This window comes from Dasypus novemcinctus, chromosome 17 (assembly GCF_030445035.2).
Source record: "Dasypus novemcinctus isolate mDasNov1 chromosome 17, mDasNov1.1.hap2, whole genome shotgun sequence".
Taxonomy (NCBI): domain Eukaryota; kingdom Metazoa; phylum Chordata; class Mammalia; order Cingulata; family Dasypodidae; genus Dasypus; species Dasypus novemcinctus.
In genome coordinates this window covers 27,477,555-27,497,016 of record NC_080689.1, presented here as the reverse complement: position 1 = coordinate 27,497,016, position 19,462 = coordinate 27,477,555, and the positions used below count along the sequence as shown (strand labels likewise).

The 19,462-nt window shown below is 43.9% G+C and overlaps 1 protein-coding gene across 1 annotated transcript in view; it reads right to left on the bottom strand.

The window, feature by feature from the left end:
* TMEM178A (transmembrane protein 178A) overlaps positions 1-19,462 on the bottom strand; it is a 55,139-nt gene that overhangs the window by 18,347 nt on the left and 17,330 nt on the right. Inside the window, exons 2-3 of the mRNA XM_058278444.2 lie at positions 3,436-3,549; positions 501-638 (exon numbers count right to left, since the gene is read on the bottom strand). Of these exons, the coding sequence (XP_058134427.1) occupies positions 501-638; positions 3,436-3,549 (252 nt within the window). The remainder of the gene's footprint in view (positions 1-500; positions 639-3,435; positions 3,550-19,462) is intronic.

Sequence of the window (19,462 nt, the reverse complement as noted above, 5' to 3'; positions counted from 1 at the left end):
TTCATATAATCGACTAGAAACCTTCTGAAGACAGGAAACCAGAGAAAACCATAGGAAGAAGATAGGATCCCTAAGTTGGCAGAAACTGGAAGAACAGACACAAGGAAAAGGAGATCGCCACGTGATGGAGGCCAGCTGTCACCAGAATGCTACTGACCCAGGGGAAAGCCTGGCCTGGCCAACACCTTGATTCTGATTCTGACTTCTAGTCTTCAAAACCACAAGACGATGCACGCTTACTGTTTAAGCTAACCCATCACATAGTATTTGTCATAACAGCTTTGGCAAACTAAGACAGGCCACAATGTGAGGAGTTGGGGCTGCATTTTTAACTGTTGTTTTCTTTAAACTCCATATTGCCCACCAGAACCCAATGACCTTCTGGCTTCTTTACTCACAAGTGAGAATAAGATTAACTGCGAGATAACAAAACGAAGTTTCAGGCACGCAGAGTGGCGTTAACCTTTGCCGGAAAAGAAGGCCTGAGGTGTTGAGCGTACCTGTCATGAGGAACAGGAGTCCGGCCACGTGCTGGGTCAGGCTTTCCTCCCAGAAGAAGCTGACTGTGGCCACGATACAGCCGCAGAGAAGGACAGCTACCGCCATGCCCAGGAAGCCGGCGGTGATTCTTCTTAAATCTAGTCGCAATGCAAAAACAGACATACAAAATGAGAAGAATAAGGAAACTGATTGTAAATTAGAAAATTAAGAGCTTTGGATAAGTTGTGGAAATTAGGTAAGGGACATGGGCGGGCTTAGGGTGTACAGGACCACAAAGGATTAGGGAATTCTCTTCCCAGGCATTTTATCAGAGGACAGGTAGGGTGTGACAAATTAAAGGATCCCAGTCTCTCACTCTGGATCCACATAGAAGTCCAGACCAAGCAGAGAAAAGACCAGAGGATCCCAGGGTGAACTCACATAATAGGAAGTTACCTAGTCAATTAGGAGGGAGGTAGTATTTGAGAAATAACTTTGTTACCCTGAAAAGAACAGGAGAAATGTAGGTTACCACCTCTGTAGTGGCTATAATTAAAGTGCATTGGAGAAAGAACCTAAAAAAGTGAGTTATACTAAATTATACTTTTGCCTGAGCAGCATGGATTATTAATTTTTTTTTTAACTTACATACACACCTACCTATTTTCAAAAAAGACTTGAGAAAGTGAAGGCAATTATGGTGCCTGTGGCTCCAAGTGCAGATATGAGGCATCTACTTATAAACATCCTCTCCTCTAAAACACAGGCCCCACAACCCACTCTCCCAGGTTAAAGGGAAGCTCTTCCTATGGGGCAAGCCTCCACCATGTGCCCAACTGTTGAGTTTTGTCTATCTCAAAAACTCAGTCTCAATCACTGAGCCATGGACCTAGCTCCGACCCACCTCCTTGGCAAAAACCAAGAAGTGTTGGGCATATATACATCTGGATATACTTACTGATTGCTGCCCAAAAGTTAGGTCCTATCCTCCTGCTAGTTGTTTTCTTTCTCTTTCTGTTTCCCTCCTTCCTTTTTTAATTTTTAACAAAACTAGCTTAAACACATACACATGTTGCTCCTGAGGCCAGAGAGTGAACTGGCCTGGGTGATTGCACATGGAGCCAAGACAAAAGCTGCACGCCCCATATGGGGAGTGTGGGTTTCTCCACTCAGGTGGGAGGGCCAGGCAGCTGCCACCTTGTTACAGGTGCATGCAACTCCTGGGAGCCTTGGGGATGCTACACATGGGGTGGGTTATGGTAGCTTCCAGTCTTGCTCTTAGCACCTTAGTCACATGTGAATCATCCCTTTTTTTTTAGTGGAATTTCTATTTCTAGCTCGAGCATCCAAATTGAAGCAGGACATCTCTGCAGTATCTGCCTAAAAGAGGAAGTATAGATACCACTAAGCAAGGGGCCAGAGGCAGGGCTATCAGTTAGAGAGGCTGAGTTTAATGTTTAGGGTATAAGCAATTTTGAGATATCCACATCTGAGCAGAGGAGTCATAATGACAGGTCAGTCACTCTTATCTTACACCCTCCCGAATTCCCTGTGGTTCCAGTAATAGTTCTTTTTCCATAACCACTAAAAGGCACAGGGTTCAGATACAATCCATGTAGGATTTGCATTAGTTCCAGACATGTCAAGCTTATCCCATAAATGGGATACAGATCAGCAAAGTGTGATTTTCTTAGAAAGAGCTATACATGAAATTGCTAAAAGCACCTTTCCATGAGAATCTTGGAAAGGATTAAGAGGAGTACGCCCAAACATGTCTCCTTGGCCAATAGCAGGGTACAAGCTCTTGGGGAAAGTAGATAAGGTTCTTGTTTGGGATTCTGTGATCATCTTTTCTTGCCTGACTAAAGGCAGTATCTTGTGTTGCTGTCTAGATAGATGGTTAAGGCAAAGAATGCCAAACATTCTCAAAAAGAAGACAAGAACAATTAGGTAAGAATCTAGCTATGTTCTAGTGAAAAATGAGCCTTAAAACCCAGACAACTAGAAAGAACTTTCAGGAAGTTCTCTTAAGAAATAAACCATATTTCATCCTGATGACTTTTTGAATCAAAAATTTGTCAATCACAATATTTATAATATTCTACTGCTGTGGCAATTTCTTAAAAATTTCCATTTATGTGTTTGAGATTCAAAACAGAGTCCTTTCTACTGATCTACAGAGGGATATACTTCCGAATGAGACTCTGCTTGACTTTCTACAGTGGCCTTGCTTCCCAAACAAAGGCACTGAAGTCCTTGCTGCTTATTTCATTGGAAAATGACCATGTCAGCCTCTGATGAGGGTAAACGCCGAAAAGAATCCAGCATAACCTTTTGCTTTCGTGAACTATATGTCACCAAGCAGCTTGAATCAACAGCTTTCAAGTAAATACCAGCCCTCTTAGTTTCACCATGTGTGATCCTTCCTAGAGTTTCTCATTTTCCTGACAGAGAAAAAGAGCAGCTCCTGCCTCTGAGACATACAGTTTATGGACATCCTTTGGGAAAATCACAACATATACTCATAAAGGTATTTTAGTAGAAATAGCAAGGTCTGAGACAGACATGGTAGCTAAAATAAATATTGTATAAACAAAATTAAAATAAGAGCACCTAAGGCATAATCTCCTTGGTTTACTAAGACCAGTGGTGGAGCAGGTCATTGTGCCCAACTAGGTAAAAAAAATAATCAGGACACAGGTCGCCTGTGTACAGAAGCCACCAAGGCAGACTTGCTCACTGCTAGATCACATGGACTCATACTTGGGTCTTCACACATTCGATTTGTAAACAAGTTGTATCCACATTCCAGCAAAATGATCCTCTGAGACTCTTACCAAGTTTGACTTGATAAGCACAGAGCCTCTTTCTAGCCAAACCTGAGAGGGGCAGTGGGAAGGCTTTTCGTTCAAAAAGGTATCATTTCCTTGCTGACCCTTGCCCAGAAGTACTTACGAAGCAGGTGCCATTCATCTTGCTGTATTGTCTTGGTCAAATTGAAAGGAATGTTTCGTAAGCGGATTGGCTGAGAAAAGTGGTACTTGATAGCTGTGCATCGCTGTGCGATACCTTCAAGAAAAAAAGAAGCCGATTTACCAGTCTGTTCTTCTGTGATAGAATTCTAGAGTACTAAAACAGAATCAGAATAATGTATCCTAAACTAGGGAGGGAGTAGGGGGCGGGCTGGAGGGAGTGCAATTTCTTGATTACCCTCATTAAAAGAAGCAAGCCGGAGCAGTAAAAACTTGAAACATGAAATAATTTTCAAAATCATGTTTCATTTTGAATGCATGCAATTTTATAAGGATCTATACTCCCCAACACTGTTTGCATTAGCTAAACACAAAATTCTCAAGAAGAAATGGCCTGTAAGTATACAGATGGTTGGGAGAAATCAGTTTCAAATTTTAAGTTAATTTAGATATATTACATGTATAATATATCTTATCTGACCTACACTCTAACTGCAAATGAGTTGCATCCAAGAGTTTAGGAAGTTAGTTATTTGGAAACCCGAAGACATTTTCCATAAAGACAACCTTCTATGTGGTGAGTTAGGTGGTGATTAGGTTTCCAGACAATCCTCAACTGCCTCTTTAACCCTAGAGCAGCTGAACTGTAATTGCATAATCCTAATTCCAATTGTGCTGACCTGATTCTGGATTCTAAGAGAAAGAGTAATATTGAAGGGAGGAAGGGAAAGGAAAAAAAAGGCCCTCCCTTTCTTTGGTCACATGGCTAGCCCTAGGAACAATACTGTGAAATGTGTAGGTGTATTCACTGGAACCCATTGGCTTTTTTCTAGTGCCCCTCCCCACCCAAGCTTTTATTGCAGCAATTCACATGGAACTATTCTCCCAAAGCCTTGCAAATCCCATGAAAAGTACCTGCCCTCAATTCAAATTTAATTTAAACCAAAATAACAACAGAAAAACACTTCTTTTTCTCCTTGTGTAAGTCATCTTGGCCAGTCATTAGGAAAAAATACCATCTGATTAAAAACTAATTTTGGAAAAGGTAGGCATGAATGTTAGTCCTTTAACCCTGACAGCTGTTAAAAAAATATCTTTGTCAATGCAAATAAAACTGTAAGTGGTGGAATTTGAATTAGTGCAAAAATTTGAAATAAAAAAAAATCAGGCATTGAAAGGAAGAGATTAATAACTGAGCAAGTTACATCTTGAGCAGGTCAGCTGCACCTACAGGATCACCTTCATGAAAAAGTTCTGACATTAGTGTGCATAAGAATCACTTGTTCTGAATCAAAAGGTCTGGAGGAGCCTCTGAATCTGATTTTTAACAAACCTCCTGAATAATTCTGATGCAGGTAGTCCTTGAACCTCACATTAAAGAAAAATTGCCCAAGGCTATCTGATTTTTGGACGCTTTTCTTTCCATATATTCTCCAAAAGCTCTTCGGTTTTTTCCAACGTGTGCCCATGGCAAGGGTTGTAAGGTGTAAGGGCTAGAGGATGGGCATCAAGACAGGACAGGAGCAAAAATCTGCATATACATTAGGTGTCCATATTATGGGGACAATAGCAGATACAGGACTGCAGTGTATTAATAGCTTACATTTGTATTTTTCAAAACTATCATTCCATTTGATACTCATCTTCTGGCCAACCTTGAGACCCTGCACAAGCAGGAAGTGAAGGCTAAAGCAGGGTTCAGGGTGTGCCCCAACAAGCACAGAGAGCCCCTTGCCAAGACTGGGAGACTTATTGATTCCAAGTGGTTAAGGATATTTCTGCCCATTCATTACCTGGCCACCAAGGGAACGGAACAGAGGCTTTAGCAGCTACACATGACAAAGAATACAGACTTTACAGAATTAGTTCAGGAAAGTCACTAAAGAAACAAACAGCAACTGGAACAACCACAACAAACTCTGGGGAGGAGGGAGAATCTAATTTCTAGAGTTGCTACATTATACTATTGAAAATGTCAAGTTCTCAATGAAAAAATTATGAGACATGCATGCAAAAAACAATGAAGTATGGCCCCTACACAGCAGAAAACAAAAAACAAAGAACACGTTAAATAACTGTCCCTGAGGAAGTCCACACGTTGGACTTACCTAACAAAGATTTTGTGCTAGGGAGACACGCGGTTCCTTTTAAATCATGACAAATCTTCCCAGGGCCAATCTCTTCCTCTGCCTCTTGCTGGCAACAGGTTTGATCCCAGCAGGCAGGCAGAGAGGGTGGTGAGAAGGAGGTGGAGAGCCAGCCCGATGCTCTCCTGCATCCCCGGGGGAGTCCAGCATGTACCAGGAATGAGGGAAGCAATGCTCCCATCACCAACCTTTTCTGTCCCCTTGGGCTCCCAGGCTAAATTTAAACTGCCCAAAACTCTGAAGTGAGAGGAGAAAGGAGGGGGGGAGAGTGGAGAGTCTGGATGGGGCAGTATAGCTGCATCCAAAGATCCCACTGACTGGGGGTCTGATGGTGAGCCCAGCACTCAGCTGAGTCTGCAGGAGTTCTACGGTCCTGGCACCGTAGTCCGTTAGAAGATGATTAGGGACTTGCAGAATCAGAAGAGGAAGTGGAAGTGAAGATCTGCCCTTTACAGTGGCAGTGTCAGAGCTGTTTTATTTCCTGGTACCGCCACTGTCACAGCAGAAAGTCAAAAAGATTTGGGGAGAAAGCATACTATTTAGGTTTGACTTCATACAGCACATGCACAAAACTGACAAAATGAAACAACAAAAATCATACAGAAAAAGACCTGTAGTTACTTGATGGCTTGCCAAGGAGATTTAAGGCCCTTTTGATGAAAAGACAATATATACAGAGGTGAGGGAAGACAGAAATTCCATGCAATGTTATGCTGAGGAGTAATACTGTGAAAATCCACAAGGAGGCATTAGTTTCAAATTTTTTCAACGCCATGCACGCCTACTTTGGAATTAACTGGCTTTCTGGGTTGAGAGAGCAATGAATCTGGCTCCTGGAAAGGGAACACAAAAAGCATGAGCTCATAGCACCAGATGGCATCACACAATGAGGGGAAGAAACATGCAGAGGGCTGAAAAGAACAAGTTGTGGTCTATATTTAGTGATTAATTAGCTTCTTAAAGGGCCAAGTAGAGCCACTTTTATGATGATGCAAACCATAGAATGAGACATGTAAATATGTCACACAGGGCTTAGGAATGGGCCTTCCAGTCTGATGAACTTCTCGTTTCCAGTGCTAATGTAGATAAATCCAGCTTCAAACTGTCATAGAAAAACCACACTCTAGTTTAAATGAGGAAGAAATCTAAGAAGCAGCAAAGGATGCTGTACAAAGTTATCAGTATCAATGAAGGATGGGGCAGCTAAAGGCCTTGGAGTGAGACAGACATGGGTTTAAATCTCAGCTGTGTGACTTTTGGCAAATTACTTAACCTCTCTGAGTATTGGTTCCCCCATCTGTAAGAGGAGTAATAAGGACATATACCTCCTGGGGTTATTATGAGGGATGAAAGAGGTAATTCAGAGTATGGATCACTGTAAAAAAAAAAAAAAAAAAATGGTAGCTTTCTGATTATGAGTTACCTCTTGGAACTTGCCCAAGGCCACCCTTCCGCAGCATTGCCATGCCCCCCCTCTCAAATGGACATCACAGACTAACCCACAGGTACAAAGAGACAAGCAGCACGTGATCCGCCTCCTGAACAACGGCCCAGCCAATGGCTGTCCTGTTTCTTCTCCAGTCTCACCACTTCAGTGCAGATGCCAATCAACTCGCTCCTAAAGAGTTTGCTAACTGGCCTCCTTGCCACTATTCTCCAACCCACTGCCACCTTCCAGCCCTTCCTGCACGCCACTGCTAGATAAATTTGCTATGTGAAGATGTGGGGCCTCTGGAACATATAAAATGGATTATGAAAACCTTTAAGGCTTTTGTAATATCCACCTGCCCCTTTCAGTATTATGAACTTAATACAATTCTTTAAATTGATTACTGTCCGTGGGAAATAATTTTACTTGCCATAATTTAATTTTGCATATATTTAAAAATAAATACAATAAAAACAAAACAATGTTATTAAGTTTTATCTAGATGCTATTGCCCAGTAGAATGCCTGGCACATGGTAAGTGCCATATAACTGTTTATTAAATAATCTTATTGTCGTGCCAATGTGCCAGCTTCTACCCTTAGACAAACGGGAGGCAAAAATTTCTCATCCCTCTGAGAAATAAAACCAGGGCTTTCATTGTCTGGTTCTGTCATGCCCTGTCCAAGAACATGCAGTAGCCTTCCCCTAAATCAAGCCCAGACTCTAGAACCCCACCATCTGTCCCCCCACATGACTTACTTATACTTACTTGTGACTCATCCACAGGGGCTCCCAGAAGTGTCCCCCCATCTTGCAGTGCTCGTCTCTGTGACCTTCCCTACCTACACTTCTTATCTTAAAACCATCTAAAATCCATTAAGCCCTTCAGTGCATCTTGCTCCTCTGACTTTGTAAGTCGCTTGCTCCTCTGACTTTATATCAAAGTATGAGAAGAATCACACCAGCAGGCTCTTGATTCCTCAGTCTTTGCCATTCCCTGCAGTGCAGATTTCACCTCTCTCTGAAGGTCCCACGTTCCTTAAGAGAGGAAGCTGTAGCTGCTTCTTCCTGGGGGTGTGACATTTCAGGGATAGGTCTGAAGCTGTTATTGACAACAGCACATTGATGCTTAAGGTTCTCTAGCAGATGAAAGGGTCACTGAAAAGTCAGTGTTGTTTCCTAAAACATTTCCAAGGCACCTTTGAATTCCATAACTGGGCCCTGGGCAGAAAAGTAAAGAATTCTTTTCCCTCCACCTCTCCCGGCACACGTTCCAGTTTGAAAGGAAAGCTCAATGGTGGGGTCACAGGGGCAGGGGAGCTGCTTTCTTGTCAAATGGATTTGATTTTGGAGGGAAATAGGTACTAAGCAGACACCTCCTTTATTGGGTGTGAACAGTCCTCACTTAGATAAATAAGCCAAGTCCAACAAATTTAGTGACCACACGTGACTTTTAGAGCCTCCACTGGCCAAGGCCAATCCTAAAGGTGAAGGCTTCATGGTTCCAACCCATCAATAAGTCTTCAAAATCGGCAAGAGGGAGGCACAAAATTAGCTAAGTTTAGAGCAGCACTGTCCAGCAGAAATATAATGCAAGTCATATACATAATTTAAAATTTTCTAGGAGTCACATTATAAAAAGTAAAAAAGACAGGTGAGATTAAATTTTAATATTGTAAAATTTAACATGCAAGCAATAATCTGAAAATTATTCATAAGATCTTCTACATTCTTGTCTTCATGTGAAGACTTTGAAATCTGGGATTGTACTTTGCACTTGCAGCACATTCCTAGGCTGGTCTCGTTTCAAGTGCTCAGTAGTGACACGTGGCTGATGGCTATGGTATCCTGGAGAGCTGAGCTTTCTAGATGAAGGACTAAGACTCCAGTTAAAGTAAAATCAAATGAGAGCAAGAGGGCTTGATTCAGAAGAGCCAGAAAGGTTCAAAGGCCATTCTTGGTTTCAATTCCCTCTCCACAACATACTATCTTGTTCAGCCAGAATTGTTTCTTATTACTCATGGAGAATCAACTTCTTAGTAGTTGTGGAATTACAGTTTTGTTCATCCATATTGTCTTCGGAGCAAGACAGTCTGGATTTGCAGTCTGGCTTCACCATTCTCTAGCTGTGTGCCCGTCGAGTTCCGTAACTTCTCTGAGCATCAGTTGCCTCAGCGCTGATAGGTGGACTGTGATAGTACATTCATCTCATAGGGAGGATTAAACGAAATAGTCATCTAATACCTTTAGTGTGCGCTCCCATCATTATTACCACTGCTTCTTTATTTACCTGAACAAACTCTGAGCACTGGACTCTTCCTTAAAGAAAAGAGTCAGGTGACTTTCTTGAACTGCAAACATATGATTCCTGGGAACCAGAGAGGGAAGGCTCAATGAGAAGTCAGATTCGACCCATTTCAGAGATAGTTAGCACAGGAAATTAAAAAAAAAAAACAGGCAGTGGAGCACTCCAGAACTAACAGCAGTCAAACGGCATGATCCTGTGCAAAAATAGGAATTGTCACTAGGTGAGGGTGAGAGGTGACCACTGGCTTGTGGTATTAATTTTACAATCTCCTTTACTGCAGTTATGCTGCTTCTAGAACAAAAAGTAATAAAATACTTAAAAATTTAAAACCGGAGCTTCTCAGCTTTTCAGAACCAACGGGGCATATGTCCGTGACTTGGCTGGTGTGATAGATATTTACGATTTGAGGCCAAGGAGAGGATGTGATTTTATGTGGCTGAGAGCGGATTTCAGCCCCAGCTGAGCACTCTTGCTTCTCTCTCCCTCCCAGTTCCTCTCTCCTCCTCCCCTTTTCCTTCCTCACCAGCAGGACACTGGAGACAGTGCCTGTTCTTTTTTCTTATCCCAGACTTGCTGGTGGAGGTAAAGGAGACACGATGATGCCACTGGAGGGAAGGTAGACCTAGGTCTGTTCCCTGAGCCACTGTCTTATATGAAACCCAATATGGCCATCAACTCAGTGCTGCTAAACCGCAACGCGCTGTGGGATTTCCCTGTCCACAGAGAATATCATGTTATAAGGACAGGCCGAGAGGCACTGCCGGTTATTCTTCTTCTGGTCACAACATGCTGACCTCAGAGAGATCAATACAGTCAGAACAAAAGCTGTCTTAATAGCATATAGGTCTAAAGCTGTTGGGTCTACACACTTAAAGTTAAAATCTCCTGGATTCAGGAAGCCATCAGTCAATGTGAAAGCGATCCTAAGCTTTCTTCCCTCTCCAATAGAACTATTTTTTAAATCAGTGAGACCATCAAAGAATATAATTTTTTTTTTAAATAGGAAGGTTAAACCTATGTGCTTCCAAATATTGGGAGAAATTTGGGAATATTTTTTGCTGCATTTAATATATGTGTATAAGAATCAGCATGTGAGAGTATAAACAAGAATATTGGGGAAGCGGATTTGGCTAAACGGATGGAGTGTCCGCCTACCACATGGGAGGTCCAGGATTCAAACCCAGGGCCTCCTGACCCGTGTGATGAGCTGGCCCATGCACAGTGCTAACGCGCACAAGGAGTACCATGCCACACAGGGGTGTCCTCCGCATAGGGGAGCCCCACGCACAAGGAATGTGCCCCATAAGGAGAGCCCCCCAGCACAAAAAAAAGTGCAGCCTGCCCAGGAGCGGCACCGCACACACGGAGAGCTGACGCAGCAAGATGACGCAACAAAAAGAGACACAGATTCTCGGTGCTGCTGACAAGAATATAAGTGGACACAGAAGAACACACAGCAAATGGACACAGAAAGCAGACACCTAGGGCAGGGGGTGGGGGGAAGGGGAGAGAAATAAATAAAAAATAAATCTTAAAAAAAAAAAAAGAATATTGACTTTGAAACCAGATGCTTGACTTGGTGCAGTAAACTTGACCACTCTGAGACTTTCTTTCCTCATTTGTAAAATAGGGGTAATACAATTTCACAGAATCATCATGAGGCCTATGTGAGATTAGATAGATAGATAGAAAGATAGATAGACAGATAGATAGATGGATAGACGTGTCCTAACACTGTGCCTGGCACCCAGGAGATGCCTAATAAGTGTTAGTGTCCGTCCATCCACTCCCTGCCCCCTCCCTTGTTAAGTAGAACCAGTGAGGTGTGAGCCCTGACCTCAGGGGCTTCACTATTCCTTGCAATTTCATCCCGTAGCATTTGAGAGGATATGAGTGATCAGGTATCAACCACGACCTTTTGTTACTACAAGGCAATCATCTTGTCATTTCTTCTTTCTTTCACTCATTTATTCATTCATTCATTCAACATTTATTTAGCAAGTGCCATAGACTGAGGACCTACTCTCTGAAACCAAATAAGGCAGCACAAAAACTAAAAGCTAACAAAGTAAAACTAAAACAGAACTCTGCAAAGGACAGAGGGAGATGCCCTGCTTGATACAGGATTACCTATAAACACTGGTGACTTTAGCAATTTCCCAAATACTCAGAAAAGAGCGACTTACTTGAGAAAGGCTGCCCATGGTTAGAAAGCATCGGCAGTGTTCAGGCCAAATTATCCTTAGAAACAATGTACTGTTGGTCCCTTCCAGGCATCTTGATGGAATCCTTCTAATTGAGCTACAGTTTCGGAAGTTTCTTTCCTTATAAAATGAACCCTGCATCAAGCTGAATTGACTAATTACTACTGTATATGGAGATTAGGAGAGCAACATTTGGTACAGCTAATTTATGAAAATACAGACAAGAGCAATAGCTCTGCTCAGACTGTGAGAAACTTTTAAACGTATTTGCTACTCTGACCAATGTTCTCGAGTCCCCTTGGCCAGATGGGCAGCTGAATTTATGGTGAGATATGTCACAGATACACATCAGGATAAATGGAAACGAGGAAGTCCTTCAAGGCCAGCCTGCAGGAGCCAAAGAGAGCGTCTGGGACATAGCCAACTCGACAACTGATAGGGTTGTGCTCAGGGGCTTTTATGGATTATTGAAATCAATTTTAAAAAACAGTGTTTTAACTAATTGAGGTCATTTTAAAGAGTATGTTCACCTTTTTCTAAGGCAAGTTCAAGCAAAATGGGTAAGTCTGAATTTCATTTTCCTTTACTTCTTCAGCCCATTCTCTGGTAGTTAGATGGCGCTGTAGGTGCCAGAAGACAAAGAAATAAAGGGACAATAAAATCTGCAAACTAGACCAATTACCAAAGATTCACTCCAACAAGATCTAAGTATGGCAGTCACCACCTTCCAGTGGCAAGAATTTTATGGTGGGAAGAAGCCAAGTCCAAAGCCATTGGTGGCAGCAGCAGGCAGATGACAGGGCAGGGTCCCCTGCCCTTGGCCACCTCCATCACCAGTTCTGGTTCCTCTAATGGCACCGTGGCCTTCTCTAAATCGCTACCTAAATCTGCTGCCTGATAAGCACACTTTGAGACTGCCAGCATTGCTTTAGCATAGTTACAGGAAAATAATAATCACACTTTCATTTATTATAGTAATTTATTATATAAAAGTTCTTTATTTATTAGATAGCATGCTATGCTCTGTTCTAAGTGCCTTCTCATCCCTGTAAATTATATAAGGTAGACATTCTTCTCATTTTACAAGTAAGGAGAACAAGGCACAGAGTATCCTCAGGTGGTCTGCCTACAGCCACAAAACTAAACAGTGATGATAATAATTTGCTGAGAACCTACCACATGCCAGGTTCTATGCTGAGAGCTTTACTCACATTTCCCCTGTGAGATAGGCTTACTCATAACCTCCATTTTACTGAGGCTCAGGAAGGTTAAATAATCTGCCTAAAGTGCCACAGTCAGCAAGCAGCAGAACTGGGATTGCATTTGGGCCTGCCTACAAAGCCAATTCCTAGATACCTTAACAGATGCTGTTAGATAAGAATCACTAGGACTATACCTGATCATGCCCAATTAATCCCTTTAAATTGACAAGGACAGCCCGGGCAGGCACAGATTGACAAGTGGCATTGCTGTTATCAGAGTATTAATCTGTGTCATTCCATTTCCATTTCCATTTCCTCTGCTCTCCTGCTGACACCCTGCGGCACATGCCCCTCGCCCCCCTCACTGAAACAGAAACAAGACTCAAGAAAATTAGTGTCCAAAGTTCTGCATGGAAAGATCCCTTTGCCTCCTGGCAGAGCAGGCTTTTAGGTAACTATAGACCTTTCCAGACTGGGGCCTTGGGAAAACGAGAGGAGCAGTGACTGGAGAAGCAAGATGAAGGTGAGGGAAGTGGGCGCGAAGGGCCAAGAGGAGAAGGGAGTCGGCCTCTCTGCAGTCCGAGAGCCCTGAACACACGTGGGTCTCCTGCTCGGAGTGAGGGGCTTCAACAGCTAATGTGAGGGTGAAGAGGAACCTCACCCTTGACCCAGCGGAACTGACACCTCCAGCTGGGAATCGCCCAAGCACGGGGAGAGGGGAGGGGGTCCACCACCATGGTAGCATGCTCTAAACTGAATTTCCCATCCTGCTGCCAGCGCTCCCCCATGCACCCAAATAGTTCAAACAGTCCAAATAATCACCACGTGCTTGAGCCTGAACTAGAAATTGACTTCCAGTCCAGGGTCAATGACAGCGTGAAAGAAGGCTGTAATTCCTTTTCTGGTTTTTTTTTGTTTTAAGACTTATTTATTTCTCTTCCCCACCCTGGTTGTCTGCTCTCTGTGTCCATTTGCTGGATCTTGTTTCTTTGTCCGCTTCTGTTGTTGTCAGCAGCATGGGAATATGGGTCTCTTTTTCTTGCGTCATCTTGTTGTTGTGTCAGCTCTCCATGTGGGTGGCGCCATTCCTGGGCAGGCTGCACTTTCTTTCGCGCTGGGTGGCTTTCCTTACGGGGCGCACTCCTTTCGCGTGAGGCTCCCCTGCGCGGGGGACACCCCTGTGTGGCAGGGCACTCCTTGCGCGCATCAGCACTGCGCAAGGGCCAGATCCACACGGGTCAAGGAGGCCCGGGGTTTGAACCGCGGACCTCCCATGTGGCAGACGGACGCGCTAACCACTGGGCCAAGTCCGCCGCCTCCCTTTCTGTTTACCACCGCCTTACCACATCTAGTCCGAACAAGGACATATGGATTGCCTAGGACATAGGAACTGTCTAGTAGGAGAACAAGGAAAGGACCAGATAACCTGCAGTTGTCCAGACCTGCAACCTACTATGCTGCCCATCGTATCTGCCATCACACACATAACACGTACATACGCCAACACACACAGACACACACCCCGCCTCATTTCAGCACACATCTCGTCAGAACATGCTCACAAAATGTGTCCAGCCCTAATTTTGTGTCAAGCAGCATGGATGACATAGCCAACCGGGCAAAAAATAAAAAAGTGCCAACAGGCAGTTTTGCAAAGCATCACTCCGAAAAGTAAATCGGCTATTTGGAGATTTGGGTAGGCAGAACTTACCAGGATCACAAAAATGGAAGCTAACACCCAGCCCCCTTTCCCGGGGTGCAGCAGCTCGGCCCCAGCCGCCCTGGTGTGCACATCCGTCAGCCTGCAGGGGCTCCCCAGTCTGCTCAGCCCCTTCAGCCCCCGGCAGCATCAGGCGGGAGCTGCAGCATATTAGCATTCCTGTCACTCGCCTCAACCCAAGTGGGGGAAGTTTCCAACTGCCTTGTACTTAGCATCACCCTCAGCACCAGAAGCCTGAGCCTGTGCATAATTGACAAGGAATATGTTGATAAGGAATGGGACTGTTCCAAGCTTCTGAAGGATAACTAGGTAATTAAAAGAAAAACCTAATTTAAGAGAATTCTGAAGGAAAATTTTTTTAAACTCTGACAACATCCTTTACGGATTTTTTTTTTTTTTTTTTTTTTTTTTTTGCCTCTGTTTTGCAAAGCCTGCAGCTGAATAACACGGGTTCTAGGGCATCCCATAATCTGAATGCCTCCTCCTGGGATAACTTCAGGTGCCCTGGGCTGGAAGTGGAAAGCCCACCTCTGTTTACACCCACAGAGCCAGAAGTACCTGAGTTTTCCAAAGTCTGAGCACCTGATGCCTGCCTGCTCTGGGCTCAGCTCTTCTGTCTCTGAGGACCCCGGGGCACCCTGGCCAGCTGCTGCCCCCACTTGGGTAGGGCAGTGCAGAAGGTCCAGGAAAGCACCAGTAATTTCCAGGAACTAAAGTGTGCAGAGGTAAAATCAGCCTCTGCAGGGCTCCTTGCTTCTGGGTGCACCACTTCTCTGCCTGTTTCCAGACCATGCAATGAGGCAGCCTGCTGCCCAAACTGTTCCTGAGACACACAGACAAATACATGGGGCTCTGCAAACCCCACACCAGGAGGTCTGTCACTCCCTAATAAAAAGCCCGGACTAACATGTTCTTCATTCCACATGGCCTCCCTCCCTGAGAAGCTGGCTTGACATTGAACTATGATTCTGTCACCTTCAGCAAATGAATTCTTTTACTACTAACTAATTTGTAAAATGGGGCTAAGAATACTTATCTCTGAGGGTGTTCAAGTTCTAGAAGAGACCAAACACTTGGTCACCTCACTTGGTCACATCTAACTTACCTGGTCTTATCCAGCCATATTTTGTTGACGAGCTTGTCTAACCTCAGCTATTGGACCTTGTGATTTTCCCCCCAGTGTGACCCTGCCTATAAAGTGAGCAAAAACCAGACCCAGATTAGAGGAGGCAGGCCATGAGAGAAAGCTGAGGCATCTCGATGAGCAGGCTTACCTTTCCGGGCAGAAGGAAGAGCAGGTAGCAGGGCTTCAGGTGGAGCTGCAGGAGCAAGGAGGCCTGTGGGCCTGGGGTGCAGCATGGGAGGGGAGAGTCAAGAAAGACATTGCTAGAGAGAAGGTGGGGAGGGCCCGAAGGCCATGGAGACTAGATGTCCACTGTGAGCCTCAGTGAAAGACACTGAGGAGTTAAATAAGGAGAAGACATGGTCAGAATTGATTTTTGAAAACAAACAACCAAAACAAAACAAAAACCAATTCACTCTGTCATAGCGCAGTGAACGAATGGGGGGGGCGGGCGGCAATGGTCATTTAAGTGATGGAGATACAAACAGGCCATTACAGAGCTGCCAAGAGGAAAAGGTTCTCAGCGAGGGGAGATTGGAGAAGTCCTCCTAGAATGAATTTTAGAACTGAGTCAGAGCCAGTCGGGTAATGGCGCAGTGTGTGGGTGGCACTGGGGTGGTGGGGGGGCAGGGGAGGAATGGACTTTCCAGACAGAAGAAAGCAAAAACGAAGGTTGAGAGGTAAGCCTAAAGGTAAGTGTTTACAGGGAGAGGAGAAGTTCTGTGATGCTGGAGTGCGAGCCCAAGAGAGGTGAGAAAGAGTTAAGAGGCGCAGTAGCAGAGACCAGATGGGAAGACCTCCTTCCACACTGCAGGGCTTCATCTGGTGAGCTACTGGGAGCCAGAGAAGGATTTTAGCAGGATGGTGATATGATTGTTTTATTTTCCATAGATGATGCTGTCAATTGGATAAACAAGGGATAGAAGGGGATACGGGAGTTGGAAATATTAGTCAGCCAGAAGACAATGCCGCCACACAATAAAGTACCATGCATTAAAAATGATTCAAATTGGAAAATTCTTGCAGCTAAATGCTGGATACAAAGCAGTGTATATCATATTAGCTTACATATGCCTATATGTTTGCCATTTGCATAAAAATAAAGCAAACTTTCAACAGAGTTATATGTCCAAGTTGTAGGCTTACAGATGATTTTTGTTTTCTTCTTTACCACTTTCTGCATTTTCTACAGCAAGCACGTGTTACGTTTATAATGAGAAAAAATAAAGATTTAAACTATAGGCAGTCAGCATGAATGGCTCTATCAAACCGATAGCAACAATTTACATTTTGATAGTGCCTGATATTTAGTGACCCTAAATCTTAAGCCACAAGATAAATATCACTCTTTCTGTGTTCACAGAGAGAAAAGTGAAAAACCAGGGAAATAAAATGATTCCTTTTATATGACACAAAGGGCTAGAGGCAACGCACATAGAAACTAGGTAGATGCATGAACTCTTCAGCTGGTTCAATTCTTTTTGCTGAGAAATTATTTGAACAGGGCAGATCATACACAATCCAATAATTAAGATAGCCAAAATAATTAGAAACAGCCCAACAGACTGCATGATTATCAGCCCAAATCAATAAAGAAGTCAATCCAATGCCTTGAATAAATAAGGCTGCAGGCTGCACTGCTCTAGCTGCAGGGACTGTAATTCCACAATCCTGAGCTCAGTTTTGACAATATCTTTCTACAAGTGAGGAGGGGACAGCATTAGAAGGGAAGAAAGCAGAAGCTGCTTCTACATTTGTGCTCATCCTCATCCATACTGATTGTGTTAAAAGAGGAAAAAGCTAAGGAGCTGATATACAGTTGTGACACATGCCCACTTCTTTCATTGCTGAGCACGTCCCTCACCTCCCATCACCCGCAGGAGCCACACAAACATGATCCTAGATGAAGCAGCAGCTACAGAGAGTAGACACTGCTGGCAATCCCCGTCCCCCTCCCGGGCAGGTGAGCCACGGTTTCCAGGAAAGCACCAGGCCCCACTGCACAACACGTCACTTCTCTTCCATATGTGCCCAGAATACTCAGCAAAGAGAGCTCCCTCCCCCGGCTCCCTCTGGTGAGACTTGCCTTTGTGGTGCTTATTTTCAATTATTTCTTTCAAAACTTCAGAAAAGTTCAGAGGAACCCAGCGGTATATTTAATGTGGCTTCCATGGCCTGAAATAACATCCTTGGAATTATTAGAGGGGTGAGTTGAGACCATGGGGAGAAAGGATGGAGGAGGTAGGAGACCTCCCCAAATTGCCAGGCTTGCAGATTAAACAAGTGCTAATTAGTCAGTGTCCAAATGCATGCTGAAAAGGACGATACAACACTGTATTTTGCAAGTTACTAAAGAGGCAATTGCTTGTAAATACTCAGAAAATGAATTACCAGTTCACATTTTCTTCCTCTTCTACCAACAGAAAAACGATTACCTAGAAGTTGAGCAGCCCTGGGTCCTAAGTTAACCCTCGCTACCACCAATTGTCCGGTATTTCCTTTATCTTAAAGAGATGGTAATGGGCTTTCGTGGCAGAGGATGTCTGGCACGCAGAGGCTGTGACCAGGAGGCCTGCGTGGGATGCCGTACAAATGAGATCTGGCCGTGCCTGTCAATCATCTGGACACACACGGACCCTGCAGAGCGGCCCTCTTGGTGAGCCCTTTATATTTCTGAGCCATCCGGATAGTTCCTTAGACTATGCTAATCTTGCCCGGCTCTCACTCATTTTCTCTTCTAGGAAAGATGGTCACATTTTACATCCTCCTGCAAACAGGAAGTTCCTACACCCTGATGCTGTACTTACCCAAGGGTCCCTTCTTGCCATACAGAAGAATATCCTCCAGGCCTCACGTAGTGACAATAAAGTCCTCAAGTCAAACGCTTCACAGAGAAGTACCTCCTGAAACCTCATCTAGGGACATTTTGCCCTAACTTCGGGCCTAATTCTAACCTGCTTCATCTATGGCCACCTATTTACAGACCACTAGAAGCAGCAAAGTAGAATATGAAATAAGAGAGCTAGAGGCAAGCAATGGGTAACTGAAAGAAGTGACCATTGGCACAGAGATAAGCATAAAAAATTTGAAAGCAAGCACAATCTTTTTTTTTTTTTACAAGATAGTAGACTGCGTCACTTAGTTTTAAATTACACTACAGTTTTACACACTTCCATATTCCCTAAGGGCACCTAGCTATTATATCATAGACCAAAAGGATGACCTTGAGTCCATTAAGCAAAAGTTAAATTTAGGACTCTCTCTTTCAGAAGGCAGAGATGTGCATAATGCATAGAATAAATATATCCCTCCAGTTAAGATAAAGACAAGTTTTGATTCCCAGAAAGCTTTTGCTATTTAGAAAACACACCGTCTATTTCCTGATGCTCTAAATATATCATAGAATGCGATTATTTGAAAAACTCTTAGAAACCTTGAAGTCCAGCCCTTCCCTTTACAAATGAAGAAACAGGTCTAGAGAGCTTAACATGGTGTGCCCAAGGACCCTCCTGCAGCAGGAGGAACGGGGCCCACAGCCGGGACTCTTGGTCCCCAGTGTTCCCTGATCTCCCCCACCCCACGGGAACCTATTCTCCACTGCATACACATGGTGATTACTGGTGGAGCCTCCGTTATTCTCCCTACTCACAAATGCACAGTCTGAAAACACAACTCCATTTTCTCTTTCTAAAAAATGGCTTTAAGAGTTAGGCTGAGGTGGCACAAGAGAATGATTGCCTTTCTCCCAACTCCGGAAGGTCCCAGGATGGGTTCCCGGAGCTGCCTCATTAGAACACAGGCAGACACAGAAGAACACACAGTGAATGGACACAGGGAGCAGACAATGGAGGGAAGGGGGAAGAAATAAATTAATTTT